Source organism: Zea mays, chromosome 1 (genome assembly GCF_902167145.1).
Source record: "Zea mays cultivar B73 chromosome 1, Zm-B73-REFERENCE-NAM-5.0, whole genome shotgun sequence".
Taxonomy (NCBI): Eukaryota; Viridiplantae; Streptophyta; class Magnoliopsida; order Poales; family Poaceae; genus Zea; species Zea mays.
The window spans coordinates 288,404,270-288,431,068 of record NC_050096.1 but is presented as its reverse complement, the minus strand read 5'-3'; the positions used below and the strand labels follow the sequence as shown (position 1 = coordinate 288,431,068).

Genomic DNA, 26,799 nt, shown 5'->3' with positions numbered 1-26,799 from the left:
TTACAGAAAAAAACAATTTATAACTTTATAAGCGGGGGGGGGGGGGGGGGTGGCTAATTAAAATAATCACATATGCGGGAGCTAATTGACGAGATGAATCTATTGGTCTTAATTAAGCCTTTGATTAGTCTGCATTTACTGCAGCACCTATGAGCCACTCATGATCTAATTACAATTAATATATTCGTTCTCGTCAATAAAATCGCCGCTTATGCGATTAGTTTCAAAATTACCTTTTTTAGCATGCCGGATCAAATTTTGCCCGAAATCGAACCAAATAAATACGTACTAGTCGGTTTTGGAGCATACTCTCAACTTGTTCGATACAGTTCAGTTACGGCTACGACTTCTACACTATTTTGTCTTTATGGATTCAGCTGCAGTTTAGCGCCAACCAGAAACCAACGGCTGTTTGACATTTGCAACAGAGACAATAGAATGTATCCATCGAAATGCGCCATTTGAGGAACCGTACAGGATTCTTAACAGCACACATTTTTTGGGTAAAACCTGTCTCCTGCAAGGTTTTTGGGCTCGTCCCGTGAAAGTTACCGGGCGTGTTCGGCTGGCTACAAGCCGACACTGTTGCAGCTGTTTGGACTGCTGCAGCTGCAATCCATAGAGAGAAAAATACTGTAGAAGCCGCAGCCGCAGCCGGATTGCAGCCGCAGCAAGCCGCAGCGAACAAGCTGACCAATGCAGTGGAATTTTCCTTTCGACTGGGGTGGAATGGAAGTGGCTTCGTGTATAGTATTGTCTACTTTGTAACTTTTGTTTTGATAGGGACTGCTTTTCTACGATAGCATGGCCCAAGGGTGCCTCCTGCGCACATGAGGGAACAACTGTTCTTTTTTTCTGAAAAGAGAGAAAAGAGCGCCCTGGTAGCTTGCACTGCACCACTAGCCAGGTCAAAAGAAAAGAAAAGGATGGGGAAAAAATGAGAACACACACAGCCAATTAGTACAGAACAAAAGTTGAGACGTGAATATGCAGTACCGAAAATAGATAGGCCAAGAAGACCAACGAAACTCTCGAGATCCTAATATCGCAATTTCTCTTTTCTTGTGAAATCTGGCGACAAAAAGAAAAAAGAAAAAGCTGATTCAAACGGCTACAGGTAGGCAGGTTATCATGATGTTTCCTCTTCTGCCCTTCTCCTCCTGCCCAGATTAAAAAGCCTCACCAAACCAAGGGCAGAAGTAGGAATACTCATCTTAAAAACTACTGGCTGCGAAAGACCACAGACATGCGGAAGGACGAGAGAAAGAAACATCGTAAAATATTGGGGGCTTCTATTCGGCCGGATCTCTCTCTTCTCTCTCTCCCAACCAAGACGTGTTGAGCTGTTTCCCAGTCCTTCGTCGCTTTCCCTCCGCTCAGGCCTCAGCAGCATCAGCTCCCCACCCCACCCCACGCCTCCCCTCCTCTTCCTTCATAAGCTCACTCTCAAACGGAGGTGGAGCGGAGCTAGCTTCTGCAGGGTACCACTAGTACCAGTAACCTCTGGGGATTTTCCTGTGAGAAGAGGGATTGGCATTGGACTGGACTGGAGCTTGGGGGGGAGCCAAAAGCAAAAAGAAGCCCAGGATTAGCGTGTGGCGGATTGCGTGGCTATTTCGGGAGGCGAGAGAACGAGAGGCGTGGGGCCTAGGCCGGGGGAGGCGGCGGCTCCTTGGACCGGCCATTGATGGCGCCGTGGAGCGGCTTCTGGGGCGGCAAGCCCGGCGGCGACGCCTACCGGGGCACGCCGGTGGTGGTCAAGATGGAGAACCCCAACTGGTCCATCTCCGAGATCTCCTCGCCGGAGGACGACGACGAGGACATCTTGGCCGCCGCCGCCGCCGCCGGCCGCCGCAACAAGGGGGGCCGCACCAAGAACGCCAAGCAGATCAGGTGGGTGCTGCTCCTCAAGGCGCACCGCGCCGCCGGGTGCCTCGCCTCGCTGGCCTCCGCCGCCGTCGCGCTCGGCGGCGCGGCCAGGCGCAGGGTGGCCGCGGGGAGGACCGACGCCGAGGCCGGCGTCGTGGCCGCCGCCGGCGAGAGCCCCGTGGTGCGCTCCAGGTTCTACGCCTTCATCAAGGCCTTCCTCGTCGTCTCCCTGCTGCTCCTGGCCGTCGAGGTCGCCGCGTACTTCAACGGCTGGGACCTCGCCGCCTCCGCGCTCGCACTCCCCGCCATCGGCCTCGAGTCGCTGTACGCCTCCTGGCTGCGCTTCCGCGCCACCTACGTTGCGCCGGGGATACAGTTCCTCACCGACGCCTGCGTCGTGCTCTTCCTCATCCAGAGCGCCGACCGACTCATCCAGTGCCTCGGCTGCTTCTACATTCACATCAAGCGCATCAAGCCCAAGCCCAGGTCGCTTGCATTGCCTGATGCGGAGGACCCGGATGCCGGGTACTACCCCATGGTACTTGTGCAGATACCAATGTGCAACGAGAAGGAGGTTGGTGCTGTCTTTCTCGCTCTAAATAAGCAAATCTGGTCACCTACCTTTCAGTCTTTTGACAATTGGTTTGCTGTTGGGGTTTCTTCAGGTGTATCAACAATCAATCGCGGCCGTGTGCAACCTTGACTGGCCCAAATCCAACTTCTTGGTCCAGGTGTTGGATGACTCGGACGACCCACTCACACAGACTCTGATCAGAGAAGAGGTGGCCAAATGGCAACAGCAGGGTGCCCGGATTGTGTACAGGCACCGTGTGCTGAGGGATGGTTACAAGGCTGGAAACCTCAAGTCGGCCATGAGCTGCAGCTATGTGAAGGAGTACGAGTTTGTTGCCATCTTTGACGCAGACTTCCAACCTCATCCCGACTTTCTGAAGCGCACTGTGCCACATTTCAAGGTAAATTGCGGGGAAATTTAGTTTCAGATGTTTGTCTTGCGTTTTTGTACTCCTTAAGTCTGATCCATCGAATGGACCATTGCAGGACAATGATGAGCTTGGGCTAGTGCAAGCAAGATGGTCCTTTGTCAATAAGGATGAGAACCTGCTGACTCGGTTGCAATATATTAACCTTTGCTTCCACTTTGAGGTGGAACAGCAGGTGAATGGAGTGTTCTTAAACTTCTTTGGGTTCAATGGCACTGCTGGGGTGTGGAGGATCAAGGCATTGGAGGACTCAGGTGGATGGTTGGAACGGACAACCGTGGAGGATATGGACATTGCTGTTAGGGCACATCTCCATGGCTGGAAGTTTATATTCCTGAATGACGTTGAGGTACTAGTCTGATATCTGATATGAAAAATCTTCTAATTGGTGTTTGCTTGTGTCAGTTGAGCTGATTTTGTTGTATTGTGGACAGTGCCAGTGCGAATTGCCCGAGTCTTATGAGGCTTACAGGAAGCAGCAGCATCGGTGGCATTCGGGTCCAATGCAGCTATTCAGGCTTTGTTTACCGGACATCATCAAATGCAAGGTATGACAATGCTCTTTATGCTTGTACATGATCGCTTATCCACTACATAGTAACTCAATTTATGCTGTTAATAAGCAAATTTATTGATGTCCTTTTTGGAGAGGAACTTGCCGTGTCTATAATGGTTATTATGATTTAAATCAAGAGCACTATAGTTGGCACCACATTTATGGTTTATGTTTTGGTGCTATCATGTAACCTTGGATTCTATTCGTGGCTATTCGATCAATATCTGTAGCAGTAGGAATCACAAAGAAATATCATCGTCACTGCAATCAGGGTTTAAATTTGTTGCTTTGCTGGATATCTCGAAATTTTTTTAAGGCCTCATTTTTGCTTCTTTTAACAGCGTTGTGTAACGTCAACTCTGAATAGCATGCTTGGCATATTCTGTTCAATTAACATATAATGTTCAGTAAGATCGAATTATCACTAATAAAATATATCTTTGTAATGCTTTGTTTTCTTTGGCTACATGCTAATGAACGCATGGAAAAGCTAGATGTTTTATGTATCATGCTCTTGATCTGAATGTATGGATCCAATTTACCATACCGGACCTCTAATGTGAACACAATTGCTGTGAACACAATTTACCATACCGGACCTCTAATGTGCTGTCCACTCTCTCTTTCACTTGGACGCAGATTGCATTTTGGAAGAAGGCGAACCTGATATTCCTTTTCTTCCTGCTCCGGAAGCTCATACTGCCTTTCTACTCCTTCACGCTGTTCTGCATCATCCTCCCGATGACGATGTTCGTGCCGGAGGCCGAGCTCCCCGACTGGGTGGTGTGCTACGTCCCGGCCCTGATGTCCCTGCTGAACATCCTGCCGTCCCCCAAGTCGTTCCCCTTCATCATCCCGTACCTGCTCTTCGAGAACACCATGTCCGTGACCAAGTTCAACGCGATGATCTCCGGGCTGTTCCAGCTGGGGAGCGCGTACGAGTGGGTGGTGACCAAGAAGTCGGGCCGCTCGTCGGAGGGCGACCTCATCGCGCTGGCCCCGCCCAAGGAGCCTGTGAAGCACGCGACGAGGACGGGCTCCGCGCCGAACCTCGACGCCGTCGCCAAGGAGGAGCAACAGCAGCAGCAGCTGGCGGCGTCGAGGAAGGACGCCGCCGCGAAGAAGAAGGAGAAGCACAACCGGATATACAAGAAGGAGCTGGCGCTGTCGATGCTGCTCCTGACCGCGGCCGCCCGGAGCCTGCTGTCGAAGCAGGGCATACACTTCTACTTCCTCCTGTTCCAGGGCGTGTCCTTCTTGCTAGTAGGCCTTGACCTCATAGGCGAGCAGGTCGAGTGAAATGTGTAAAACAGGAAATTGATAGGTGTGGGGAAAAAAAAACGGTGAGTCACCATGGATGGAAGTGCTGGGAGAGGAGGGGGATGTGTTATTTCTGGCTGGCTGCCATGGCACGGCGGCATGGCATGGCATGGCAGCAGCTCTTGGGCGCTTCTTGGCTGAGATTCGGAACATGCGTTGTGCGGTTGAGCCTTCCCGGATCTGTCCTGGCTGCACGGCATGGTATCCCACACGTGAGAGAGCAACCTCCTCCGCCTGTACGGAGGTGTAGATACAGTTTTCTCTTGTTTTTTCATGTGTGTGGGCCTGTTCGCCTGTACGAATGGTGAAGGTAAACAGAGAGTCGCCGCTGGATTAGGGAGACGCCCGTGTACTTGCTGCTGGACGCTGATCTGTTGCTTGCTGCTCCACTTGTGCGCACAAGTAGGGAGTAGAGATCCAGATCCCGCGCTCGTCCATACGTGTTTGTTGTACCTGCCCCCCGTCCCACGCTGGGGAAAGCTGGGAGTTGTCGAGCGCGGTGTCACATGATTGGAAGATCTGTGTCTCCTTCATATGCCCCGTAATCATTGTGGATCAAGATTACTTCCAGCAGCTGGTCAAACTGGTTCTTTCTGTCGAGCAGAACTTTTATTTTTTTTCCCTGACTAGACATACATGTAAAATTTCTATGGACCGTTTTCCTCTTTCCTCCTACCCCACCCCCACCCCAAAAAAAAGACAACTGGCTGCAGTAGAAGTAGCTGGAGAAGCAATCTCCTGCTCAAGGAACGTGGGTCCGAATAGGCCTGCTAATGGCAAAAAATCCAATCCACTCCCACCCATACCCAAATCTAATTACTTTAATATTCATCCCACACCCAACCAAAAATACTAGAGGGAAGTTAAACCCAACCCATCCAATAGCATTATTGATCCCAAACCAACCCGTAATTGGGTGGAAACCCATGAAAAATCCGTGGGTTTAGCTTATTGTCTCACATCAAGCCAACCGCATACACATTTTAAAAATCACATTTTAAAGCAGTAAATTAATTCAAATGAAAAAGTTTTCAACTACAAATTTGTATAACTCATCATGATGTACATTTTATATTTTGAACATTTCTTCATATGATAAACTAAAAATAAATTTGTTCATAAAATCTATATCTCTCTCATAGTTTATGGAACTACGAGAGATATGTATCGAATTTGTGCATATTGTTAGAACTATCATGTGAGATGAACAAATAATCAAACAACCAAAATAAACTTTGTAGATCTTGAAAAGTTATAGAAGTTTGTAGTTGACAACTTTTTCATTTGAAGTCATATTGTCAACAAAAACTATGCCTGAATTTAAAAAATTTAAATTTTGAATTTTGAAAACAACCTCGAAAGAAAAAACCACCAACGTGAAAGTTGTAGGTATTGAAGAGTTATGAAACTTTGTAGTTGACAATGTTTTGGTTTGAAATCATCTTGCCAGGCAAAACTATGTTTGAATTTTGAATTTTAAATTTTTCAAACTACCTCGGATGGAAAAACCACCAAAATAAAAGTTGTAGGTCTTGAAATGTTATGAAACTTTGTAATTGTCAACTTTTTTATTTGAAATCATCTTATCATTGAAAAATTCGTGTGAAGTTTTCAAATTTAAAATTCAAATTTTGTAAACGATCTCGGATGTAGAAACTATTAAAATAGAATTTGTAGATATCAAAAAGTTATGCAACTTTATAGTTGGTCACATTTTTAAATAAAATGGTACTGATAAAATGATATAGTATAGTGTGCTGTGTGTGACTAAAGAAATCAAAGACTTATCTAAATCTGAAATAAAATGGTACTGATTAAAGTGGTAGTCTGATTGGTGAATACCCATGGAAACTCATACCTATACAAATCCATCTATACCCATGGGTATCCACCATTTTGACCCACAATATAAAATAAACCCACTCAACCCAACCCGTTAATAATTAAAACCCATCACAACCTACCAAAACAAAACCATTTCTTAAACCCACCTAAAATACCCATTTACACCCACCCCATTTGCAGGCCTAGGTCCGAAGTCCGGACTAGTAGGATGAAATGGAACGTTTGTCTTTCAGCTGCCAGGCATGAAGAGTGAAGCTATTAACAACTCTAGCTGCCAGGCATGAACGTGGGCTCCTGCTCTGGAGCTGAGCTGTGAGTAACCGAGCGAGACTCGACTCCTTCTGTCCTCGTCATTACGCACCATGGCATAGAACTGGCAACGCTGCTGGACCCTTGCCGAGTCGTCAATCGTCATGCCCATGCACACGGCACACCGCACGTCGCCGCGACTGCGTGCGGGACAGCTGGAGGAGCCGTGCCGAGGCATTTTCTGCTGGTCGAGGACGAAGATGACCGTGAGGCGTGAGCGAGCGCGTTTCACATGACGGGTTTGGTGGCGCGGCCGTGCGTGGGCGGTGGACGCGCGCGCGCGGTGGTGTGTGGAGTGTGGTGCAGTGGTGGTGGTGGTTGGGATCTCCTCCGCCCAAGCAGAGAATGATAATGGGCGATCGAGTGCATCGCCCTTTATCTGCCCGGCGTTCGTCGGACGCCCCTCGTCGTGCAGTATAAGCCAAGGGACGGGCGATTGCCCTGATCGGTCAGTGCCACGTGGACTTCACCTCTTGCGATTATGGCAGACCGGACCGGACTCGACTCTCGAGCCACGCCAATCATGGTCGCAGCCGAGTCCAGCGATCCGGTACAAGCGGCCGCTGCTAGTTTAGTTTATATACGGGAATCAAGAATTCTATAAAAGAGAGACAAGTTGACCATATATTAATTGTAAAGAGCTAACGATTATACATATCGGATATAAGATAAACTGCAAAGGTCTTTATAGCCTGTAGCCGACTATATTATTAAACTTGCTTTTAAATGATGCTTTTGTCTTTGCCTACCGTGTAGCACAATTTGCTTGGACGATGGTGACGTCATGCATTATTGCAGGGCCCCTCCTGGGGCATGGGCTCTGGCCAGTGCTAAAAAAATAATTCGAGTGGAGTGGGGTTTTTTTGCCCCTGATGTATGAAGTACTCGTGTGCGTACCTGAGCGAACGCAATAACTTGCAACCGTAAAAGACGCGCAGTTGACAGCGAGCAACACTCGGTACAAACCCCGCGTCCACGGAATACAGACTCATCTTCAATGGTCAACAAATAAATATTTCACCGCGCGGTCTAAGGATTCCCAGCTATAAAATAGCTGGCAGCCCAGTCCAGCAAATGGATTCGCGAGGGTACGAAGTACTTTGTTCTAAAATAAATGCCGTTATAATATTTTATGTTCATCATATTTTACGCTTTACTAGATTTATACAAAATACTAACCATATTTATATCTACATATAAATTTATTATATAAATAAATGTAACTATCTATCAGTGATACTAATTATATATTATAATTATTTAATATTATTTTCTGGAGACGGTATACGTATTTTCGAGTAGCCACCACACCCACCCAGTCACATTTGGAGCAAGTTTAATAATATAGACAACTACCAACAGTAAATAGGACCATCGATAGACACATGAGAGATGTGTTTGTGCAGATGGCCCCTAAATTGATGGGGCATCCTATAATTTTTTCTTTGACCAATTAACAAATAGTAGGTAGACGCTAAGACCACCACTACTTTTATCTATGATTACACCGAACCGTCGTCATCCACTACCAGAATCGCCGCTAAGCACTCGGCAAAGCCTTAAAAACACTCGGCAAAAGATTTGCCGAGTGTCGTACTCGGTAAAGAAGGCTCGGCATACAGTGTATCGACAAATCCTTCTTTGCCGAGTACTTTTTTCAGGCATGCCGAGTGCCAGACAACATTCGGCAAAGAAAAGCAGCCGTTACGGAGCCGGGTGACGGAGACGACGTCTTTGCCGAGTGCCTGCCCGACAACACTCGGCAAAGAATCAATCTTTGTCGAGTGCCACCTATGACACTCGGCAAAGAACCCGTCAGGGAGGGTCCCCATGTCAGGTTCTTTGCCGAGTGCTACGTACGGCACTCGGCAAAGCGTGCCTCTTTGCCGAGTGTCAGAGATATTACACTCGGCAAAGAACCTATACCGGTGCCTAAGTCTTGGTTCTTTGCCGAGTGCTATGGCCTTGACACTCGGCAAAGACCCTCCTTTGCCGAGTGTCATTTTTGGACACTCGGCAAAATACATTTTTTTTATTTTCCCAACCAAATTTTTTGTGGTGTGTTCCTACACTATATAGACCTACATGTACCATTTTGAGACAATTAGAAAAGTGTTTTCTATAGCTAGTAGATTTAGTTTGTTTATTTGAATTTCTTCGAAAAAATCACATTTGAACTGCAAGTCTCTCGAAACTTGGAAAACTGTGCATGCAAAAATGATATCCATGTTAGTTAGCACAAGTTACGACCGGTTTCAGGAGCGGACCGGAAACTTCGAGCACCATGCTCACTCAACATGGTCGTGAACTTGTCATCCAGCTATTTAAAATTTTTATATAACACAAACAAACTCAGAAAATCATGAAACTTGTCCACGTGTCATGATATCATATGTAGAGGCTGTAAAAAAAATAGAATGTTTGGAGAAAGTTGTGAGACATTATGTGTAGAAACTTAAAAGAACTACACATAAAATCATAGAGTTTCAATGTGGATCTCTTAGGTTTGTACACATAGTGCGTCACAGCTTTCTCAAAACTTTTTCAAATTTTTATCACAGCCTCTACATATGATATCATGACACGTGGACAGGTTTCATGATTTTCTGACTTTGTCTGTGTTTTATACAATTTTTAAACAACTGAATGGCAAGTTCACGGCCATGTTGAGTGAGTATGATGCTCGAAGTTTCCGGTCCGCTCCTGAAATCGGTCGTAACTTGTGCTAAGTAGCATGGATATCATTTTTACATGCACGATTTTCCAAGTTTCGAGTGACCTGTAGTTCAAATCTGAATTTTCCAAAGAAATCCAAATAAACGAACTAAATCTACTAGCTATAGAAAACACTGTTATAATTGTCCCAAAATGGTACATGTAGGTCTACATAGTGTAGGAACATAAGACAAAAAGTTTGGTGGCCAAAATAAAAAAATAAAAATATGCTTTGGCGAGTGTCCACAGAAGACACTCGGTAAAGACTCTCTTTGCCGAGTGCCAGATATTTGACACTCGGCAAAGAGAAGACTTTGCCGAGTGTCGGCTTCCGGCCCTCGGCAAAGACTGACGACCGTCAGCTGTAGACGGCCGCTAACGGCCCTTTGCCGAGAGCCGTCTTTGCCGAGTGCTTCGCTGTGCCGAGTGTCCTGCACTCGGTAAACAAGCTCTTTACCGAGCGCAGGAGTTTGCCGAGTGACCGACAAAAAGCATTCGGCAAAGCCTCCGGCACTCGGCAAAGGCCCGGATTCCGATAGTGATCTAGGTTGACGTTATTCTCTAGAATATGAGGTCAACACTGTGTTTACTATTGTAATATTAATATTTGATATGGAACAATACATATTTAAGTTATTTAAGAGGGTAAAAGTATGTCTTAACTATACTATAGATATAAAGTTTCATATACATATTTAGGGTCTACCGTTGAGTTGAGTTTGCTATGGAGCCTCATTTTTTTTAGAGATGGCCTTGACGGTAAAGGTCTTTGTAGTCTACCATTTACTTCATTCGTTTGTATTTAACATTTGTCTGATACATTAAAGCACTAGTTTCGTGTCGTGCGTCAAATGCGAAGCGTGTAGATATATTTCTTTTCTTCGCTTCTAGCCTAACAATGGGCCGTCACCTCATAGATGGGCCTTAAGAAACCAGTCAAGTGCAACACGATAGGAAGCTACACACAACACAACACTCTCATATCGTATTACCTGACTAGTTGAATGACTGAGCGACCTGTATAAAAGGGTTAGACTTCTTTTTAACGTATATCTTTTTCGGCTTTTTGTCTAAGATAAGGTGCAATATTTATTCTTACCAGATTAATATATAATATGTAGACCATATGTTCATTTTGATATTAAATTTTGTAGGCATCAAATACGATTGTGTGCTGTCGCAACTCTCAGATATTATACTAGTACTATTAATGTAGGACCCCATTTGTCTCTCTAATAAAGTTTTTTTTAAATTTTTGTGTCTAGACTAAGTTTATAGCCATCTTCTCCTCTCTCTCTTTCTCTCTCGTACACCTCACCATTTAGCTACCTTAGAGCAACTTAGAAACGTCGCTAAAAATTGTTCCCCAAAACTTGTTATGGGAGGGTGTAAAAAATTCCCAAAAATTTAAAATCCGCAGCAAACGACTCAGAGCATCTCTAGTAGGATACTATTTTTTTTTCCCAAAAACTGATTATTGGGAATAGACTAAATTTTTGTAGCAATGAATTACTTTGTTTACTCCAGCAGTTCCCCAAATACAAGACTAAAAGTGAAAACTGGGACAGCTAAAAAACCCAAGGCATGAATTGTCTTTTTTTTTTGTTGCATCACCCATGTTTTCACTCGATAGAAAGGGCTTGGCCCATAAACAAACGTACGAGATTTCACCTTCTAGATCGCTGCATGTTGTGCACTAGATTTCACGTGATTTTCACGCTTCTAGAATGCGTGTGCGAGGCGTTTGGGAGATATTTCTTCTCCCTCATACTTGTGGGACGACAGGTCATATATGCGGGACACGAAAAAATGTGGGCATAAAGAGGGTCCTGTTGGAGTAATAAAAAATGGGTTTAATCTCTAATATTGGTTTTAGGAAGATTTTGTGTGTTCTCTTGGAGATGCTCTCATAACTGACCCCTAAAAAGTTTGAAACAAGCTATGTGGGCCACGACAAACGATCGTCTTCCTTCGCGTCATTGCTGCCGGTGAGACGAATCAGGCGTTTTTGCTTGCGTTGCCACACGTACGCCGACATGATCTGATCACCATGTACTTCCGTCATTGAAATAAACATGCCCATCATGACTGCACACAACGCTATTCAAATACATTGTAATCATTGGTTTCAAACAGGTAGTGAACACCAAATACATACGTGCACTGAAAGCAAACTGAACCATAATCCATATATTATTCTACCGACTAACAGCGATAGTGCAAACACTACAGAAAACTAGAACCAAGAATATCTTCAGCAGCTTACGCATCCGCATACTTATATTTAAACTTCACTCCGAACAGTATACAATATAAAACAGTGCAAAATAGTCCTTTTTGGATAAACTTTGGATACACTGATGCAGACGGTCTAAAAGATGAATCAAACAACCATTTTTAACTTGCTTCCAGCAATGAACAGACCACGATTTATAGATTAGTTGATGTGTCTTCATGACATACTATGTATGAGTATACAAAACGAATAGCACAAACTAATGTTTCACTTGAGAGCACGGAACACATTCTCCCATTTCTATCAACCTGTTGTTGGTTTTATGTACATAATTCTATTTTGACTTATGGGGCTTCATATGCTGCAAGAAGAATCAGTGAAATCAATGGTTCAGTGAAAGCTCTGAACAAACAATAATAGCTCTGAACAAATAGAAGAATTAGAGAACAATCAGTGGCTCAGAACAAAGTGTTTACGATACATACCATTGATAAATGGGGTTTTCGATGTCTGTGTGTTGAAATCTGACTGAGGGATCGTCGTTGCCACAGTACGACGACGCAAAAGGGGATCTTAGGAAAGGGCGGCCATCAGAGGATAGTATGGTCCCTGACCTTGGACCTCACCAGCAATTCCTTTAGCGCTAGTAATGCCTAGGGTCGCCAATAACCCGGCACCAATAAAATGCTACATGGGCCGGGCCTTCAACTAGGCTTCCTGGTTGGCCAGCTCTGGCTTTTGAGAGCTGTCCTAAATACTAGATCCTAAGCCCAGGAAGCACTTCCACGAAACAGGCTGAGCCTATATGGGCGTATGACGCCCGGCATGCCGCGCACGGGCACGAAACTGCGTAAGGGTCCTGCGCATGGAGCGTGTCGCCTGGAGCCGTGGACGACGGAGACGGAAAAACGGGAGACGTGCGGCTAGCGCCGGCGCAGGGCTCGCCGCTATGCCCCCGCCCCGCCCACACCGCAAGCAGCGCCGACCGCGCCGCGCGTCGCTGTGAGCTAGGCGGCGTCCGCGTGTTTGGCGGGCGGGGGGGCGGCTCTGGCGCTAAGATATGACCGGACGGAAAGCGGGGGCGGTCCGGGGCCCGGGAGTAGGGACGAGGCGGCGGAGCGGATCCCGGCTTTGGGGCGGTGCGGCGCCGGCCGCGCTTGCTGATTTCCCGGCAACCCAACCTGCGCTGCGTCACCGGGGCAGCGGAGAGGACGTGCGGACAGAGCCGTGGGCCGTCTCCTCTCTCCAGGTGTTGCGAGGCGACATGGACCGAGAGGGGGGCAACTGCACGGGAACAGTGCGACCGGTCATCTCGTCCCGCGAGTCCAGGCTATCTAGCTGAGTAGCACGAGCACGGAGCACCGTATGATATGAAACTGAACCTGGACATCAGAGATCAGATCGAAAGCCTCCGCCGCCGGAGACGGGAACGTAGAAGCACCGCTAGCACGACCCTAGCCTAGCTCATCTGCTCATGCGTCTGAGGTCTGAATCCCAGCTCATTGATGAATTGCAAAGCGCACAGGTTTAAACTTATCTTACTTGGCATATTTTTCCTAATTGAAGTTAGGAGATCAACACTAACCATCCTACTCCAAATTAGTGTTGGCTACAGGAGGAGATCCATGCTGTGCTATCTAGCCCCGGTATTACAAAAAGAAACCTCCTCGCAACGCAACTGGAGGAGGAATCGCAGGAGGCCAAAGCAGACACGCATGGCTAGTTCCTCTCACATATGCTGATCAGACCACCGCTACGCAGCTAACCTTACCCAGCTAAAAAGCACGCTCTAAGCAAACCAAAAGAACCGTACCCTGGTAATGACACGGATGTTTGTTCATGCGTCGGTCCACGCGGCGAACACCGGCAGGTGCGCGATTGACACGCCGGGCGGCCTGGCGGACACCGCGGACGGCGACACCCAGGACCCCAGCGGCAGCGGGCAAGCCAGCTTGGGCGCCGCGGCGGGCTTGGCGAAGAGCATGGCGAGGCTGGCGCCGCCCCGGTCCGGGCTCTGCTCCCGGGAGTTGCTCACGCTGGGGGCCAGCGACGAGGACGCGTTCGACATGCCCCCTGTCCCTGTACCAGCAGCGGCGTCGACGGACACGATGTCGTGGAGCAGCGAGAAGGCCTCGCTCGACAGCAAGTCCTGACGCTGCTGCTGGCCGGCGCCGCGCTCGTCGGCCCGCGCGGCAGCCGGCAGCGCCGCCTGGATCTTCCAGGTGTCCGTCATGCAGTTGCCGGCCTGCACCAGCGCGGCGGCGGCCTCCGAGACCGCGGCGTCGGCGCCTTCCTTCCTGCGCCGGACCTGCTCGCCCGGGAGCAGCGTGCTGCTCTCCATGATCTTGTCCACGTCGTACCGCGTGATGTCGAAGTTGGTGACCGCGCTGAGGCCGCGGAACTTGATCGCGGCCACGTCGTACGCCTCCGCCGCCTCCTCCTGGGTGCCTGCACCAAAACGGCTCCCGCCTTAACAGCCGCTTAAACGCCGACACGACGTCGGAAATGCGCTTTCGGGCAGCGCGGTCAAACAAACAGGCAAAGCGCGAAAGCGACGCGCGCGACCGAGCGTGCGAACGCAAAGCGCAGCGCCCCCGGATCCCGCCCGACTGCGGCGGCGCCAGCCTTAGGGAAAAGGAGGCCGGGTGCATACGCCAGAGCGAGGCGAATGGGGCCGGCGAGCCGGCGCATGCGCGACGGAGCCAAAAGCACGCGGGGGGGCAGGGGCGCAAAACATTCTTTGGGAGAGGGGGCCAGGGCCACCAGGGCGTCGCCAGAGAGCAGCCAGCAGGGGCATCATTGGGCTCGCTCGGCTCTCGATCATTGTGACTGGACACCCTGCGTCCTTAAACCGCGACACGCCTCTGCGCGACGGGCAACGGATAGCCCGGCAGCGAGCAGTCAGTCACACACCGGCGGTGACCATGATGCGTGATAGATAGGAGTTGAGCTTGCATCGCAGGCTTCTCCAGCACTGATACCGATCGACCTGGAAGCGTGAGAAGGTGAAAGACGAACACATACTGAACGTTCCGAGGTAGAGGTCCTTGTTGCCCGAGACGCGGCCGATGCGCGCCTGCCACCGCCCGTGCTGGTGATGCCTGCGGGAAATACTAGCGTTCGTTTCAGTAAACCTTCGAGCAAATGGGCTGTGTGTTTGGCATTGATATGATCCAGCCGTACGTGGACCGTGGTGCACAAACCTGGTGACTCCCCGGTAGATCGAAGCGCCGCGCGAGAAGCCGCTGCTTTTCCTGGAACAGATGGCGATCCATGGTGAGCATGCAAGCTACGGTTCGACCAAAACAGACAGCATCAGATGATAGATAGTATCAGTACCTTCTCAGGTGAGCGACGTACTCCTGTCTGGTCATGTTCTTCATCTCCTCCAGCTCTTCCCTGTAGTCCTCCACCTGACTCCGCGCGGCGCGTTAAAATGGACAACACCAAGATCATCAATCAGCACACATTGTGAACAAGACAACACCATTCTCAGACTCAGACTATCGTTGTCTTCGGTTCATTACCGGGAAATTCACGTGCGTGGACGTCCCCCAGTACTTGAGCGCCGCCAGGTCATATGCCCTCGCGGCCTTCTCCTCCACGTCATACCCGCCTAGACAACCAGAAAACACAAGGAGACAAAACCTGAGACCTCTTGTTTAGAGAGACACCTGATAAACTGCAGTAATTAGATACGAAGCGCGTACTTACCGAGATAAACTGCAGTGCAGGGGGGAGTTGCCGTAGTGGATGGAGTACGTCCCAGAAGTTAAGCCAATCCCATGGGCGCAGGTTGAGTGAGACACGGGAGCGCAGTTCATCAGGCTCTAGCTCAGGAAATTGCTGCTGCTGCTACTACTACTCCTAGGTGAAGTGACTGAGATTGAATGGCGTAGGCTGCCATGGCGGCAGTGGCGCGTACCTTGCCGGCCTTTCCGGGTCTGCCCTTCCTTCCTGCAGCTGTTGTCCCAGAGGTGCGCCTCATACCTCCCCGTCCACCTATGCCTGCTTTTGCACGGTGGGAAACCACGCGGCCAGTGAGCGACTCGATCGCACGGGCGCCGGATGCTGCGGGTCGCGCGCGCCTGCGACAGCGACGGCGTACGGACGGTCGGGAGTTGGGAGGATACCTGGTGACGCCGCGGTACTGCGACGTGCGCTGCCCGAATGTGTCGATGGTCTTGCGGTGGATGGTGGGCTGCTTCTGCCCGGCACTAGCGCCGTTGCCGGCGCCGCGCTTCTTGCTCCCGTCCATGGCGATGTACTCGGTGACGGCGTCGGCGTGGGCGCTGCCGACTTGCATGGTGACGCTGCTGGACTGGGACCCCGTCCCGGAGCTCATGGAGAGGGCGAGCGGGTGCGGGTGGCCCTGCAACGGCACGATGGCGCCGGCGCCGGCGCCGTCGACGTCGTAGCCGCCATTGCCGCGGGCGGAGAACCAGCTCGCCGCCATTGCCGCGGCGGACTGCTCGTCCACCATCTGCGCGTGCCCGCCGCCGTACACGTCGTGCCCGCCCGAGCCGGGCATCACCGCGCACTGCATTGGCTGCAGGTACCCGCCTTGGTCGTGGCCGTGGCCGTGGCCGCAGCCGTAGTAGAAGCTGGAGCTGTCCAAGCTCAGCGCCATCGCCGTGCTCGCGCTCGCGCCCAAGAAATCCTCCAGTTTGGGCGACGACGACGACACCACCACCCCTGACCGATCACGAGACAAGGACTTGTCAGAGAGCCATCCAAGATGCATAGGAAAAAAAAAACAAGCGTACTAGCTTACGAACGAACCAACCAAGAACGCGACTGTAGCAAGTACGATCGAGCTAGTTAGTGCTCGGAAGATCTCATGCCGGCCTAGCTAGAAACAATGCCATTGAATGATTGGTTGAGGAGCTAGCTTGAATGCTTATTACCGTGCCGTTCTTGCTCGCTCCTGTGGAGGGCCTCCAGGATGCATAGGGAGCCGTCGGACTTGAGCGGCATAGAGGAGAGCCCGGGGTAGAACCCCCCGCCACCATTGGCGGCCGCCGTGGCGAGGCCATCTTGGCCGCCGCCGAGAGCGTAGCAGAAGGGCGCGGGCGAGGAGCTGACGACGGGAGGGTAGAAGAGGCCTTCGTGGTGGTGGTGCTGCACCGGAACGCCGTCGGCCGCGCCGTCCATGGTCGCCGCCATGTGAGGCGACAGCGAGAAGCCGAGCCAGCTGCCGCCGCCGACCGCCGCGTCGCTTCCGCCGGTGCTGCAGCTGCTCATGTTCTGGCTGCTGTTGCTGGTCATTTTGGGGAGACAAGCGGGCAGCCGGGCAGGGAAGAGAGAAGGGCGAGTGCGAGTGCGAGTGCGAGGACGAGGAGGTGGTTGGAAGAAGAGACGATGAGAGATCAATCATTGGGGAGTACACGGCGCAATGATGCCGCCACTCTCCATGGTTGCGCGCGTTTGGAGGGGGATGGGAGGGCAAGGGCTTCGGTTTGTGTGTGTGCACACCTCCGAGCGACGAAGCCGAGGGGGAGACAGTATAAGCAATAAGCTATACTGCTATAAGCTAAGCTGAGCTAAGCTCTGGTCGCATGTGCGCGTGTGCGGAGGAGGAAGAAGAGTGATCGACGAGAATGTGTGTGGGGATAGCTTTAAAGGCGTGCAAAAGGAATGAGCTTGTGCCTCCCTCGCATTTGACCCACACGCAGGCAGAGGGGGGAGCAATGTTGGTCGGAGAGGTAATTACTGTACCATCAGTGGTGTTTGGTTTGATACTGCAGTTGCCGTATAGAATCCAGGTAGGATTGGGTTTGTTTGACGCCCGTTGTTAGTGCGTTGCAACGGGAACATATAATACCATTGATAGCTTATGTACGTTGGGATGAGCATCGACATATATCTGACCGGATCTTTTTCTTCCTTGGGGATCTGGAGAAAAGGCTCTTCGGAAGCCAAACATGTTAAGACCTGATCATGTGCTGCCCTTGTGTCTCTGATCATCATCAGCACATTGTTCGACGCTTGTATGAGTCTTGTTAATTTGCATGCCTCGTGCATAGTCTCTCAACCATCAATTCATTATGGTATACAGAATTCGTGTGAGTTGTGACAAACATTATCAAATTCATATAAATTATTTTAAAGAATCAATATAGAGTTTTATATGATAGAGAATTACATGTGGATTAAAAAATGCTAAACAAAAGATATAAAATATAACAGTTCGATCAAGTTGCATAAGATGTACAATTTTCCAATTGCTTCTGCATTTGGAAGTCCACCTTTCTATGTTATCTTTGCTATTTCTGACTTAATAGAATCCAAATAGTATTGAACACTAAGAAAACTACAAAATGAGATGGAGTTGTGTTGACTGAAAAACATATGTATGTAGCATTTGGAATAAAAAAATACACTTTAAGTATTCAAGTACCAGATAATGCCAGACAAGGGTTTAATTCCACAGAGCAAAGTACAAAATCCATGACAAGATATTTCATAATAGATTTAAAAAAGGAAGGCTTTTGCTTAAAATATGAGGTCTTAATCTCAAAATGTGTATATGTGATATTGAACGGGTCACCACCAATGCCTACACAAGTTGACTGCCCCAAACCTACAGCTGTTGTTTGAAACACTCGTCAACAGAAATCAGACATGCATTAACCAAACATAGTCAGGTGCTCGTGCATTGCCACGACTCACAAATTATTAATCTTTATTCTTGCATAATTTTAGATTTTTACCGTTTAAATGTGGGAGAGGAGAGAGAGGTGAATGGAACAGTAGAGATAAGATTTATAAGAAATAGGGATCTGCACCAAGAACATAAACACAAATTAATTAGCGTATTCTTGCCCCCTCAAGTTAAAATCATGCATCAATAGTACGACAACAATACAAATCCGGTGTGCATACTACAGAACAGGAATGTAGGCATTAATTTAATGTGCTAGTATTAGTAGTACCTTCTAGGGTTGAGTCTTCCTTAACACCCTTGTATGCTCAGTGGCATGATGCAATGATGCTCTCAGACGCATATCTTGCGATATTTATTTATAACCATTCAAAAACTCAGAGAGTAATCTTACTTTACGAAGGATTTGAAACATAAAGAAAATTATGAAAATTATTGTATTAATCAACGAAAAAACACTCGATGCAACAACATACAAAGATCAATTAAATGCCCAAGCACAAAAAATCTGAATGTGAAGCAAATCATATATACATATCTGGACATACAGTCTGGTTCTTGCTGCATGCTTCCCAGCTGGACACTTCTCCGACCATTCTCTGTGCTACCGAGCGAATAAAGGTCTGAATAATTAACATTTAGCTTCTCTCTTTCTCTCTATCTATAGAAAACTCTTATCCTAGTTCCATATCATTATGTTTTTCTTCAGTGTGTCGATGTAACCGGCTACGCTGTCTCCATAGAAGTCGTCTTTAGTCGGCTAGATGATGTTGGCGTTCCAAACCGGGCAATTAGTGAACAAAACAGAGCATGCCCTAGCATCTAGGTTCCTATAGATTTCAAGATCATGACTGATGATGTCCAGTATTTGATGTACATACATAGTGTAAAACAGTCTTCCTTGCGTACCAGTGGAAGTCGACGGTGTTCCCTCCTTTGTCGGAGTGAAGTGGCTATGGAGTACAGGTAGTAGTTGTGTTAGCAATCAGTAGCATGAGCGATCAGCCACATTGTTGATCTGATCAAACACACCAAATAGAGCACATCAAACCTTGCTTGCGGTTTGTACTACCTGGTGTATGTCTCTGATGAAGTGCGAGAGGAACATGAGCGCTTGTGTTATATTATCTGCACTGCTGAAAAGCAACGTTCATGACTGTTAATGACAAATTGTCCAAAACTTTGCAGAATTGGAGCATGCACATACGAGTAGCAGAGTAGCGACATTACATTATGGGGGAGAAGATCTCCCATAGGTGGGGAGCTGGGAGGTACAGTTCTTTATGGCGCCCACGACGCACAGGCCCTTGACACCATCCTTGTTCTTGTAGTCCCCTAACGAAACAGAAAAAACGACGCATGACGACCATGAGCACAAGATTGCGTGTCAGATTCATCTTGGAACGAGGGGCATGGTCGCTTACCGTCGTAGTTGTTGGTGCAGAGGAAGTAAGAAGAATTCGTTAATTACTGTTATAGAGAATAAAATGAAGTAGATGGCTTAATCTAGGTTGTCGAATGTCATTATCATAAGGCATATCCACTATGCTGCAAGCCTGGAACCTTTTATTCACGTAAAGTAAGCATGTGATGTGAACTCCGTCATGCTAGCTTCATACAAGTTACACACACTCAAAGAAGTTGCCAGGAAACCAACATTTTTGTCTCTTGTATCTAGTCTTGCACTGGGGGCAGCATTGGTTCCCCTCGCGCTCATACTCATAGCATGGGCGGCAGACAGGGAAGGCACACTCATTGCAGGCAACAAAGACATCGCCAGTGGCTGAAACACCTATAGAGTCACCACAAATCTGGCAGACCTGCCCATTCGCACTCTTTGTGGGCTTAGCCTGCATTAGCGAGATAACGACAAAGTCAGCACACATGCAATCAGAAATTCAGCATTACAGGACACCTAAGTGACTCATGCACTTTACTGGTGAGCAACAGCCTGTAAAAATCAACCTACGATCAAGTGTCTATTAGTCTTAAAGTCGAGGCTAAGATCAAAATGCCAGGAAGGTAATTTCGAATTTACATAAGATGAACTAATTCAATGGTGTAGTAGTCATAAACAAAGGCAATTGTGACTTACACGGCGCAACGGAAGCATCGCTGAAATGGACAGGCAAAATCTACGAGCAGAGGCACGCAGAAGCGACCGCATTTGAGGGCCGAACCCCAAGCGTTAGACTAAAGACTAACACCTCGGCCCAGATCCTGCGACAGACGCGCGTGCACGACATGAGCCGCTAGAAACTGAATCTGAAGCAGGCAGCGAGGGCGGCACTGGATTGGCTGGATGTACCGGGCCTGGCGCATCGTCGTCATGGCGGATCATGACGAACTCGTTGCGGTTGTGCAAGCCCGCCACCATCCCCATTTTGATCAACAAACCACACCAGCAAGCGCCCATGAGAAGACGGGTCGCGACCGGTCAGACCCACCGCTCCTGCGTCGGTTGGGAAATCAAAGTCGTGGTCGGATCTGGGCGAGTAGGGCACGAATCCGGGCATGGCGGCGACAATGGCGAGGATATCTGGGGAGGAGCGGGCGGGATCAAGGTGGTGGCACTCGTGCCCCTCCGGTCTCGCTTTGGGCTGGTTCGGGGCGGCTGCAGGGTTCCACAGGTCGCGCTAGGTGGGCGCGCGACATGCGTTGGGCGGGCGGGATTGCTGCGTGCGGGCGGTAGGGCGGGCGGGAGGGCGGTTCGCCATGGCCGCGGCGGGATTTGCGGGCTTACGGTGTGCGAGCGGGAGGACGGTTCGCCTTGGTCGCGGTGGGGTTTGCAGGTTTGCGACGTGCGGGTGGGCGGGCGTAGGGAGGCGAGGGCAGTCTACAGTAAGTTCTTAATAGTTAGTATAGATTACTGTTTCTATATGCCTATATCAATCGTAGCTGAATGCCCGTGCGTTGCAACGGGAATATAAAATACCAATATACTACGATAACTTATATACAAAATATATATTATACCGTTATGAGAAAATGTTTCATAATCAATTTGTGATCCTGACCATACATAAATTTGGTTATTTATAATCTATCTGTTTCACCACTACATTGCAACCATCAGTATCATGCAGACTTCGATATATGTCACGATCTGCATGGTCTCATTATTGGAGAGCACGTTTCACACATACCGGAATAAATTCCCTCGTACATCGTTAGTCATCGGACACGTACCACCATACGCTTTTGCTTAAACAAAAAGGTAAGTGTGTGTGTTTGCAAGACTAATGGTCAAATATCGTATAACCATAAAGTTAGAATATTATATTTATATATTAAATAAATTAATCCAATAGACATAGATTAACCCAATTAACATAGGATAAATAAATATCTAATTATAAAAGTATGAAACATGGTATAATCAATGTTGTTACTGCGTAGTAAATATTTATACGAGACTAACACAACTGGAACGATTCAATTTGGAATTAAAATGGAGAAGTTACGAATTTCCAAAGTTTCTATGTATTTGATATAGGATTAATTAGGAAATCAATTTTATTGTTGTTTTCATGACAAAACATAGGTATTATGTGATAAAAAAATAATATTATAGAATTATAGAAATTGGAATGAACTCATTTGGATTTAATATGAAATTTCCATGAATTAAATGGGTTTATGCAATTATTTTTAAACTAAAAATCAATTTCTAAACTCCTTTTCCCTATTTTCTTTATTTCCTGGACTGCGTCCCAAATTCCAGAAAGATCAGGGGCCAAGCTATAAATGTTTTTCTAGACTCAGTGAGCATACAGAGTGGACGGCGGGTTAAACATAAAAGACGTCTTAGTTGAAGTTGTACACAATTCAACATGAGTCATGTTGGCTAGAGGGTGGAAGTCTAGGCATTCTGCTCAATAGATCCAAGGTTCGATCCTTGAGCAGCCATGGTTTGATTTTTTTTCTGCGCGCGGAACGGGGGACGGCAGACTACTCTTACCTTCTTAATAAGTAGTATAGATTATCGCGTCACATCATCAACCTGTCTAAATTCTTCTCTTATACCCTACTACAACCATAAAATATTATTTTCATACTATCTATTATTTTTTTCCTAACTAACAACACACGGTCCTCCACACAAAACGAGGATAAGGGTCAGATGTCACTAAGGATGTTCCTAAAACATTCGGCTTATATGAGAAATTTAATATTTTAACATGGATGCGCATAAAATTTAAAGCTAATTTTAGCCACTGCGAGCCAACGTGAGCCCTGGCCTCGCCTTTGTATGGCCTGAGGGTCACGTGGGTGCGCTCCTAACAGCCGGTAGCCCGCCTCCATCATGTTGAGGTTGGCGAAGGCACAACCTTTACTGGCTTGATTGCTGGGCTCCACCGATGTGATTGGAGCCTGAGCATGCCATGAGGCTTGATTGGAGGCCGATGGCGAGGACCACTTCGTCCGCTAGAGGGCGAGGGTGTAAGTCGACGCAGCAAGCCACGCAACCCTTAGTGCGGCCCACGACACCTTACCAATGGATTCCAGCGAGGAAGCCATGCTTACAAAGGCGTACCCCTGTTGTCATGGCTTCCTGAAACCCATTGGCAGGTAGAAGAAGTCACTCCCTGGATTGGGGGTGACGGCTCCATGTACCATGGAACCTAGTGGCCAGCTGGTGGGGTTAACCTCACCCATGCTTGGTTGTTGGCCGATGACAGCGACCTCGAATGCGACTGTGTGCGGCTGGAGGCCAATGGTGGCGACCTCGAGCGCAGTGGAGCCTGGCGGGGTGCCAAAGAAAGCAACCTCAAACGCCATGGGTAAGGCCTCTGTCGCCCGTCGTATGATGGCAGCAGCGCGCCTGTTAAGGCGCTGCTTGAGATCAATGGTGAGCCGCTTGAGGCGTCGCTTCTTCACCTTGCGCCAGATGTCGGCAAGATCGCCTTGGTCGTGCTTGCTAGAAGGTGAGCGGGATGTCATATCAATCAAGGGGCCAGGATCTAGAGCTTGCTCCCTACCTTGCGCGCCAAATGTTGGAGGGGAAATCCTTAGGTCGGTGTCGGAGTGCACCCGCCCTGATCCTAAGATTAGGAGGGACTTAGGGATTTACCTGACCCAACTGATGAATATGAAAACACTAGGATTTAGAGTGGTTTAGGCCGACAGAGTGTAATACTCTATATCCACTATGAGTTGTATTGCTTGAGAGCTTGTGAGTAGTGGGTCAGAGTGTCAATCGACCTCCACTCTGCATCGCAAGTGCTTCCCCTTTTATAATCCAAGGGAGGGCACGTTACAAGGGAGCTGGGTCCGGAGTTGAGGTCATATACTGGTCCGAGAACTATCCCAGAGATTCGGTGCTGCAACAAGAGAGTGTCTTCTTTTCAGGGTCGTGGGGCTCCTTCGAACATCTTTCTCCAGGAATCCGATGAGTCCATGAGGTGGTCCAGGTTTCACTCATAGGAACTGTGACCTATAGTTGAGGTTTGTCGATTCCTCCCTTTATGGGGCTTGTGGCGGAGGCGGTCCATCCCAAAAACGAGCCTAGGCTAGACCACAACTTCATATGATGGGCCTTAACCCCGTGTCGGACTGGCCACCCCGGAACTTCTTGATGGCAGCCATTGGGTTCTCACCTGGACATAGCAGGAGTGGTATCCCATATCGAGGATACCGACAAATCGGCATTGCAAAACTAAAATATGTACAATACATTTGAGAGTACGACAAATACATATGTAAAAAATAAAAATAAAAATGTCTCTAATATAGGTATTTACGTATAGAGGACGTGATTTAGAGGACATTGTTGGAGACGATGGAGATATTGGGGATGAAATCTTTTAGATGAGACTGTAAAGGATATATATATATAGTAGGTATATTAAAAGCCCTGGATTCAAATAGTTAGAGGAAGCCTAGGCCGACCACCCCTCTGACCTAGTCCAGGCCAGCGCGCCCACCCACTTTCCAAACCAGGCTGTCGGGTGCGCCACCACCCATATATGTGTACATTTGGGCCGGGCCTGATGGGCCGACCCGAAGCACGAAAAAAGCACGACCCAGGCACGACACAACCCGAAATATTTTAGTGTCAGGACTGCGCGACCCGATATATCGAGCCGAGTTTGTGCCGAGGTCGCGGCCCATGGGCGGGCACGAGCACGACCCGTTTTAGGCAGGCACGAAATGGCTCATATAAGGCACGAGAATGGTCATATATTTATTAAAACCACACTTCATTCCAAACTTTTATGTACTTATAATGAACACAAAGTTAGAGATAATGCTAGTTAGATATTTTTTGTAGCTTTGAATTAGAGTATGTGATGTAATTTTACTTTTGTTATGAACATTAGATAATGAACTGAACTTATGAACTTTTTATAGAGCTGATTATACTCTTTTTCCTTCTAACAAAATGATTTGTAAACGAGGTAGTCATTGCATAGCTCTGGTAACTTCATACAAATATTAAGTTTGCTTTTGGTCAAGTTTATTTGTCTTATCTTTTATTTGTTTTATTAAATTTGTTTCGAATTTAGGGCTGTGATGTGAATTCCGGCCCTGATGTGAATTTCGGGCCAAAAACTGAATTTCGGGCCCTGATATGATTTTCGGGCCAAAATTGAATTTCGGGCTTTTATAATTTTGGTCCACCCGAAATGAGCACGTCACGTTTAAGCAATTATATGCCAGGCCGTGGACCGTGGGCTAGGCCCGTGGGTCGACCTGGCAGGGCCCGAAATTCAAATGGGTCGGGCTGGCCCGAAATTCAAACAAGACGGGCCTTTTGAGGCTTGGGCCGGGCCGGCCGAGCGACCCGAATGTACACCTATACCCACCCCACTCTGCGCGCGCAAAAAAATGAATGCATGCGTGAGTCAAACACGTTTCCCTGCCTGCACGTAAATTTAGGAAAAAATGTGTAACAGTTTCTATTTTTAAATGCTTTATTTTCTCTATAAATATAGGATCACTACCACAGTCATGCAACTAGGCTCGTGAGGACCAGTTTGATATATACTGATACTAAATATGGTACATGATGTAGATATTTATGCAATTCAGTATACTGTATAAAATATGTTAGCTGATGCATGCGCACAAAACTAGGATGGAAAAATGTACGATGAAAAAATGGATTGGCATGTATGAAAAAAACGTTTTTAATGCTTTATTTTCTCTATAAATGTAGGGTCGTTCCAACATCCATGCACCTATACTCGTTATAAATAGTTTATGATATATACTAAAACTAATTATGCTACGCGGTGTAGGTACTTATGCAATTCGGCACACAAATTTAGAATGGCAGGAATGTGAGACCAAAGGAAACAGATTGTCATGCATGAAAACAAAAAAGCGTATTGAAAGGGAATTAGGCTTACACCTAGTTCCTAAACAATTTTGGTGGTTGAATTGCCCAACACAAATCTTTGGACTAACTAGTTTGCTCTAGTGTATAAGTTATACAGGTGTCAAAGGTTCACACTTAGCCAATAAAAAGACCAAGAGTTGGGTTCAACAAAAGAGCAAAGGGGCCTCTGGTCTGGCACACCGGACTGTCCGGTGTGCCACCGGACATGTCCGGTGCACCAGAGGACTCTAACTCGAACTCGCCACCTTCGGGAATTTCCAGAGGCCACTCCGCTATAATTCACCGGACTGTCCGGTGTGCACCGGACATGTCCGGTGCTCCAAGGAAGGGCGGCCCCAGGAACTCGCCAGCCTCGGGTTTTCATTCCAGCCGCTCCGCTATAATTCACCGGACTGTCCGGTGTGCACCGGACTGTCCGGTGCATCTGCGGAGCAACGGCTACTTCAGGCGCCAACGGCTACCTGCAGCGCATTTATTGTGCGCCAGCGCGCGCAGAGGGCAGGCACGCCCATGCTGGCGCACCGGACACTCTACAGTACGTGTCCGGTGCGCCACCGGACATCAAGGCGGGCCCAGAAGTCAGAACTCCAACGGTCGATTTCCAACGGCACTGGTGACGTGGCGGGGGCACCGGACTGTACGGTGTGCACCGGACTGTCCGGTGCGCCATCGACAGACAGCTCCACCAACGGTCAAGTTTGGTGGTTGGGGCTATAAATACCCCAACCACCCCACCATTCATTGCATCCAAGTTCTCTACTTCCCAACTACTACAAGAGCTCTAGCATTCAATTCTAGGCACACCAAAGAGATCAAATCCTCTCCATATTCCACACAACGCCCTAGTGACTAGAGAGAGAGATTTGCTTGTGTTCTTTCGAGCTCTTGCGCTTGGATTGCTTCCTTCTTTCTTGATTCTTTCTTGTGATCAAGCACTCA

At 48.1% G+C, this 26,799-nt stretch overlaps 2 protein-coding genes across 3 annotated transcripts; one reads left to right on the top strand and one right to left on the bottom strand.

The window, feature by feature from the left end:
• The first annotated feature begins 1,329 nt into the window (after nt 1–1,329).
• On the top strand, nt 1,330–5,088 carry LOC103644075 (probable xyloglucan glycosyltransferase 9). The gene is made up of 5 exons (NM_001348006.1): nt 1,330–2,443; nt 2,535–2,843; nt 2,929–3,219; nt 3,305–3,418; nt 4,066–5,088. The coding sequence occupies exons 1-5, from the start codon at nt 1,688–1,690 to the stop codon at nt 4,723–4,725; spliced, it is 2,130 nt and encodes a 709-aa protein (NP_001334935.1). The 5' UTR covers nt 1,330–1,687; the 3' UTR covers nt 4,726–5,088.
• Nucleotides 5,089–13,357: 8,269 nt separating this feature from the next.
• LOC100217129 (uncharacterized) lies at nt 13,358–17,479 on the bottom strand. Of its 2 annotated transcripts, none has more exons than XM_008667493.3 (9): nt 16,759–17,479; nt 15,985–16,546; nt 15,777–15,859; nt 15,566–15,574; nt 15,379–15,467; nt 15,191–15,264; nt 15,055–15,105; nt 14,876–14,952; nt 13,358–14,299 (listed from the first exon to the last, which is right to left on the bottom strand). In XM_008667493.3, the coding sequence occupies exons 1-9, from the start codon at nt 17,117–17,119 to the stop codon at nt 13,689–13,691; spliced, it is 1,917 nt and encodes a 638-aa protein (XP_008665715.1). In that variant the 5' UTR covers nt 17,120–17,479; the 3' UTR covers nt 13,358–13,688. The 2 variants fall into 2 exon arrangements, with proteins under 2 accessions (XP_008665715.1, NP_001346556.1); NM_001359627.1 differs by having other exon boundaries at nt 13,381–14,299; nt 15,777–15,862; nt 16,759–17,449.
• Between the last annotated feature and the right edge of the window lie 9,320 nt (nt 17,480–26,799).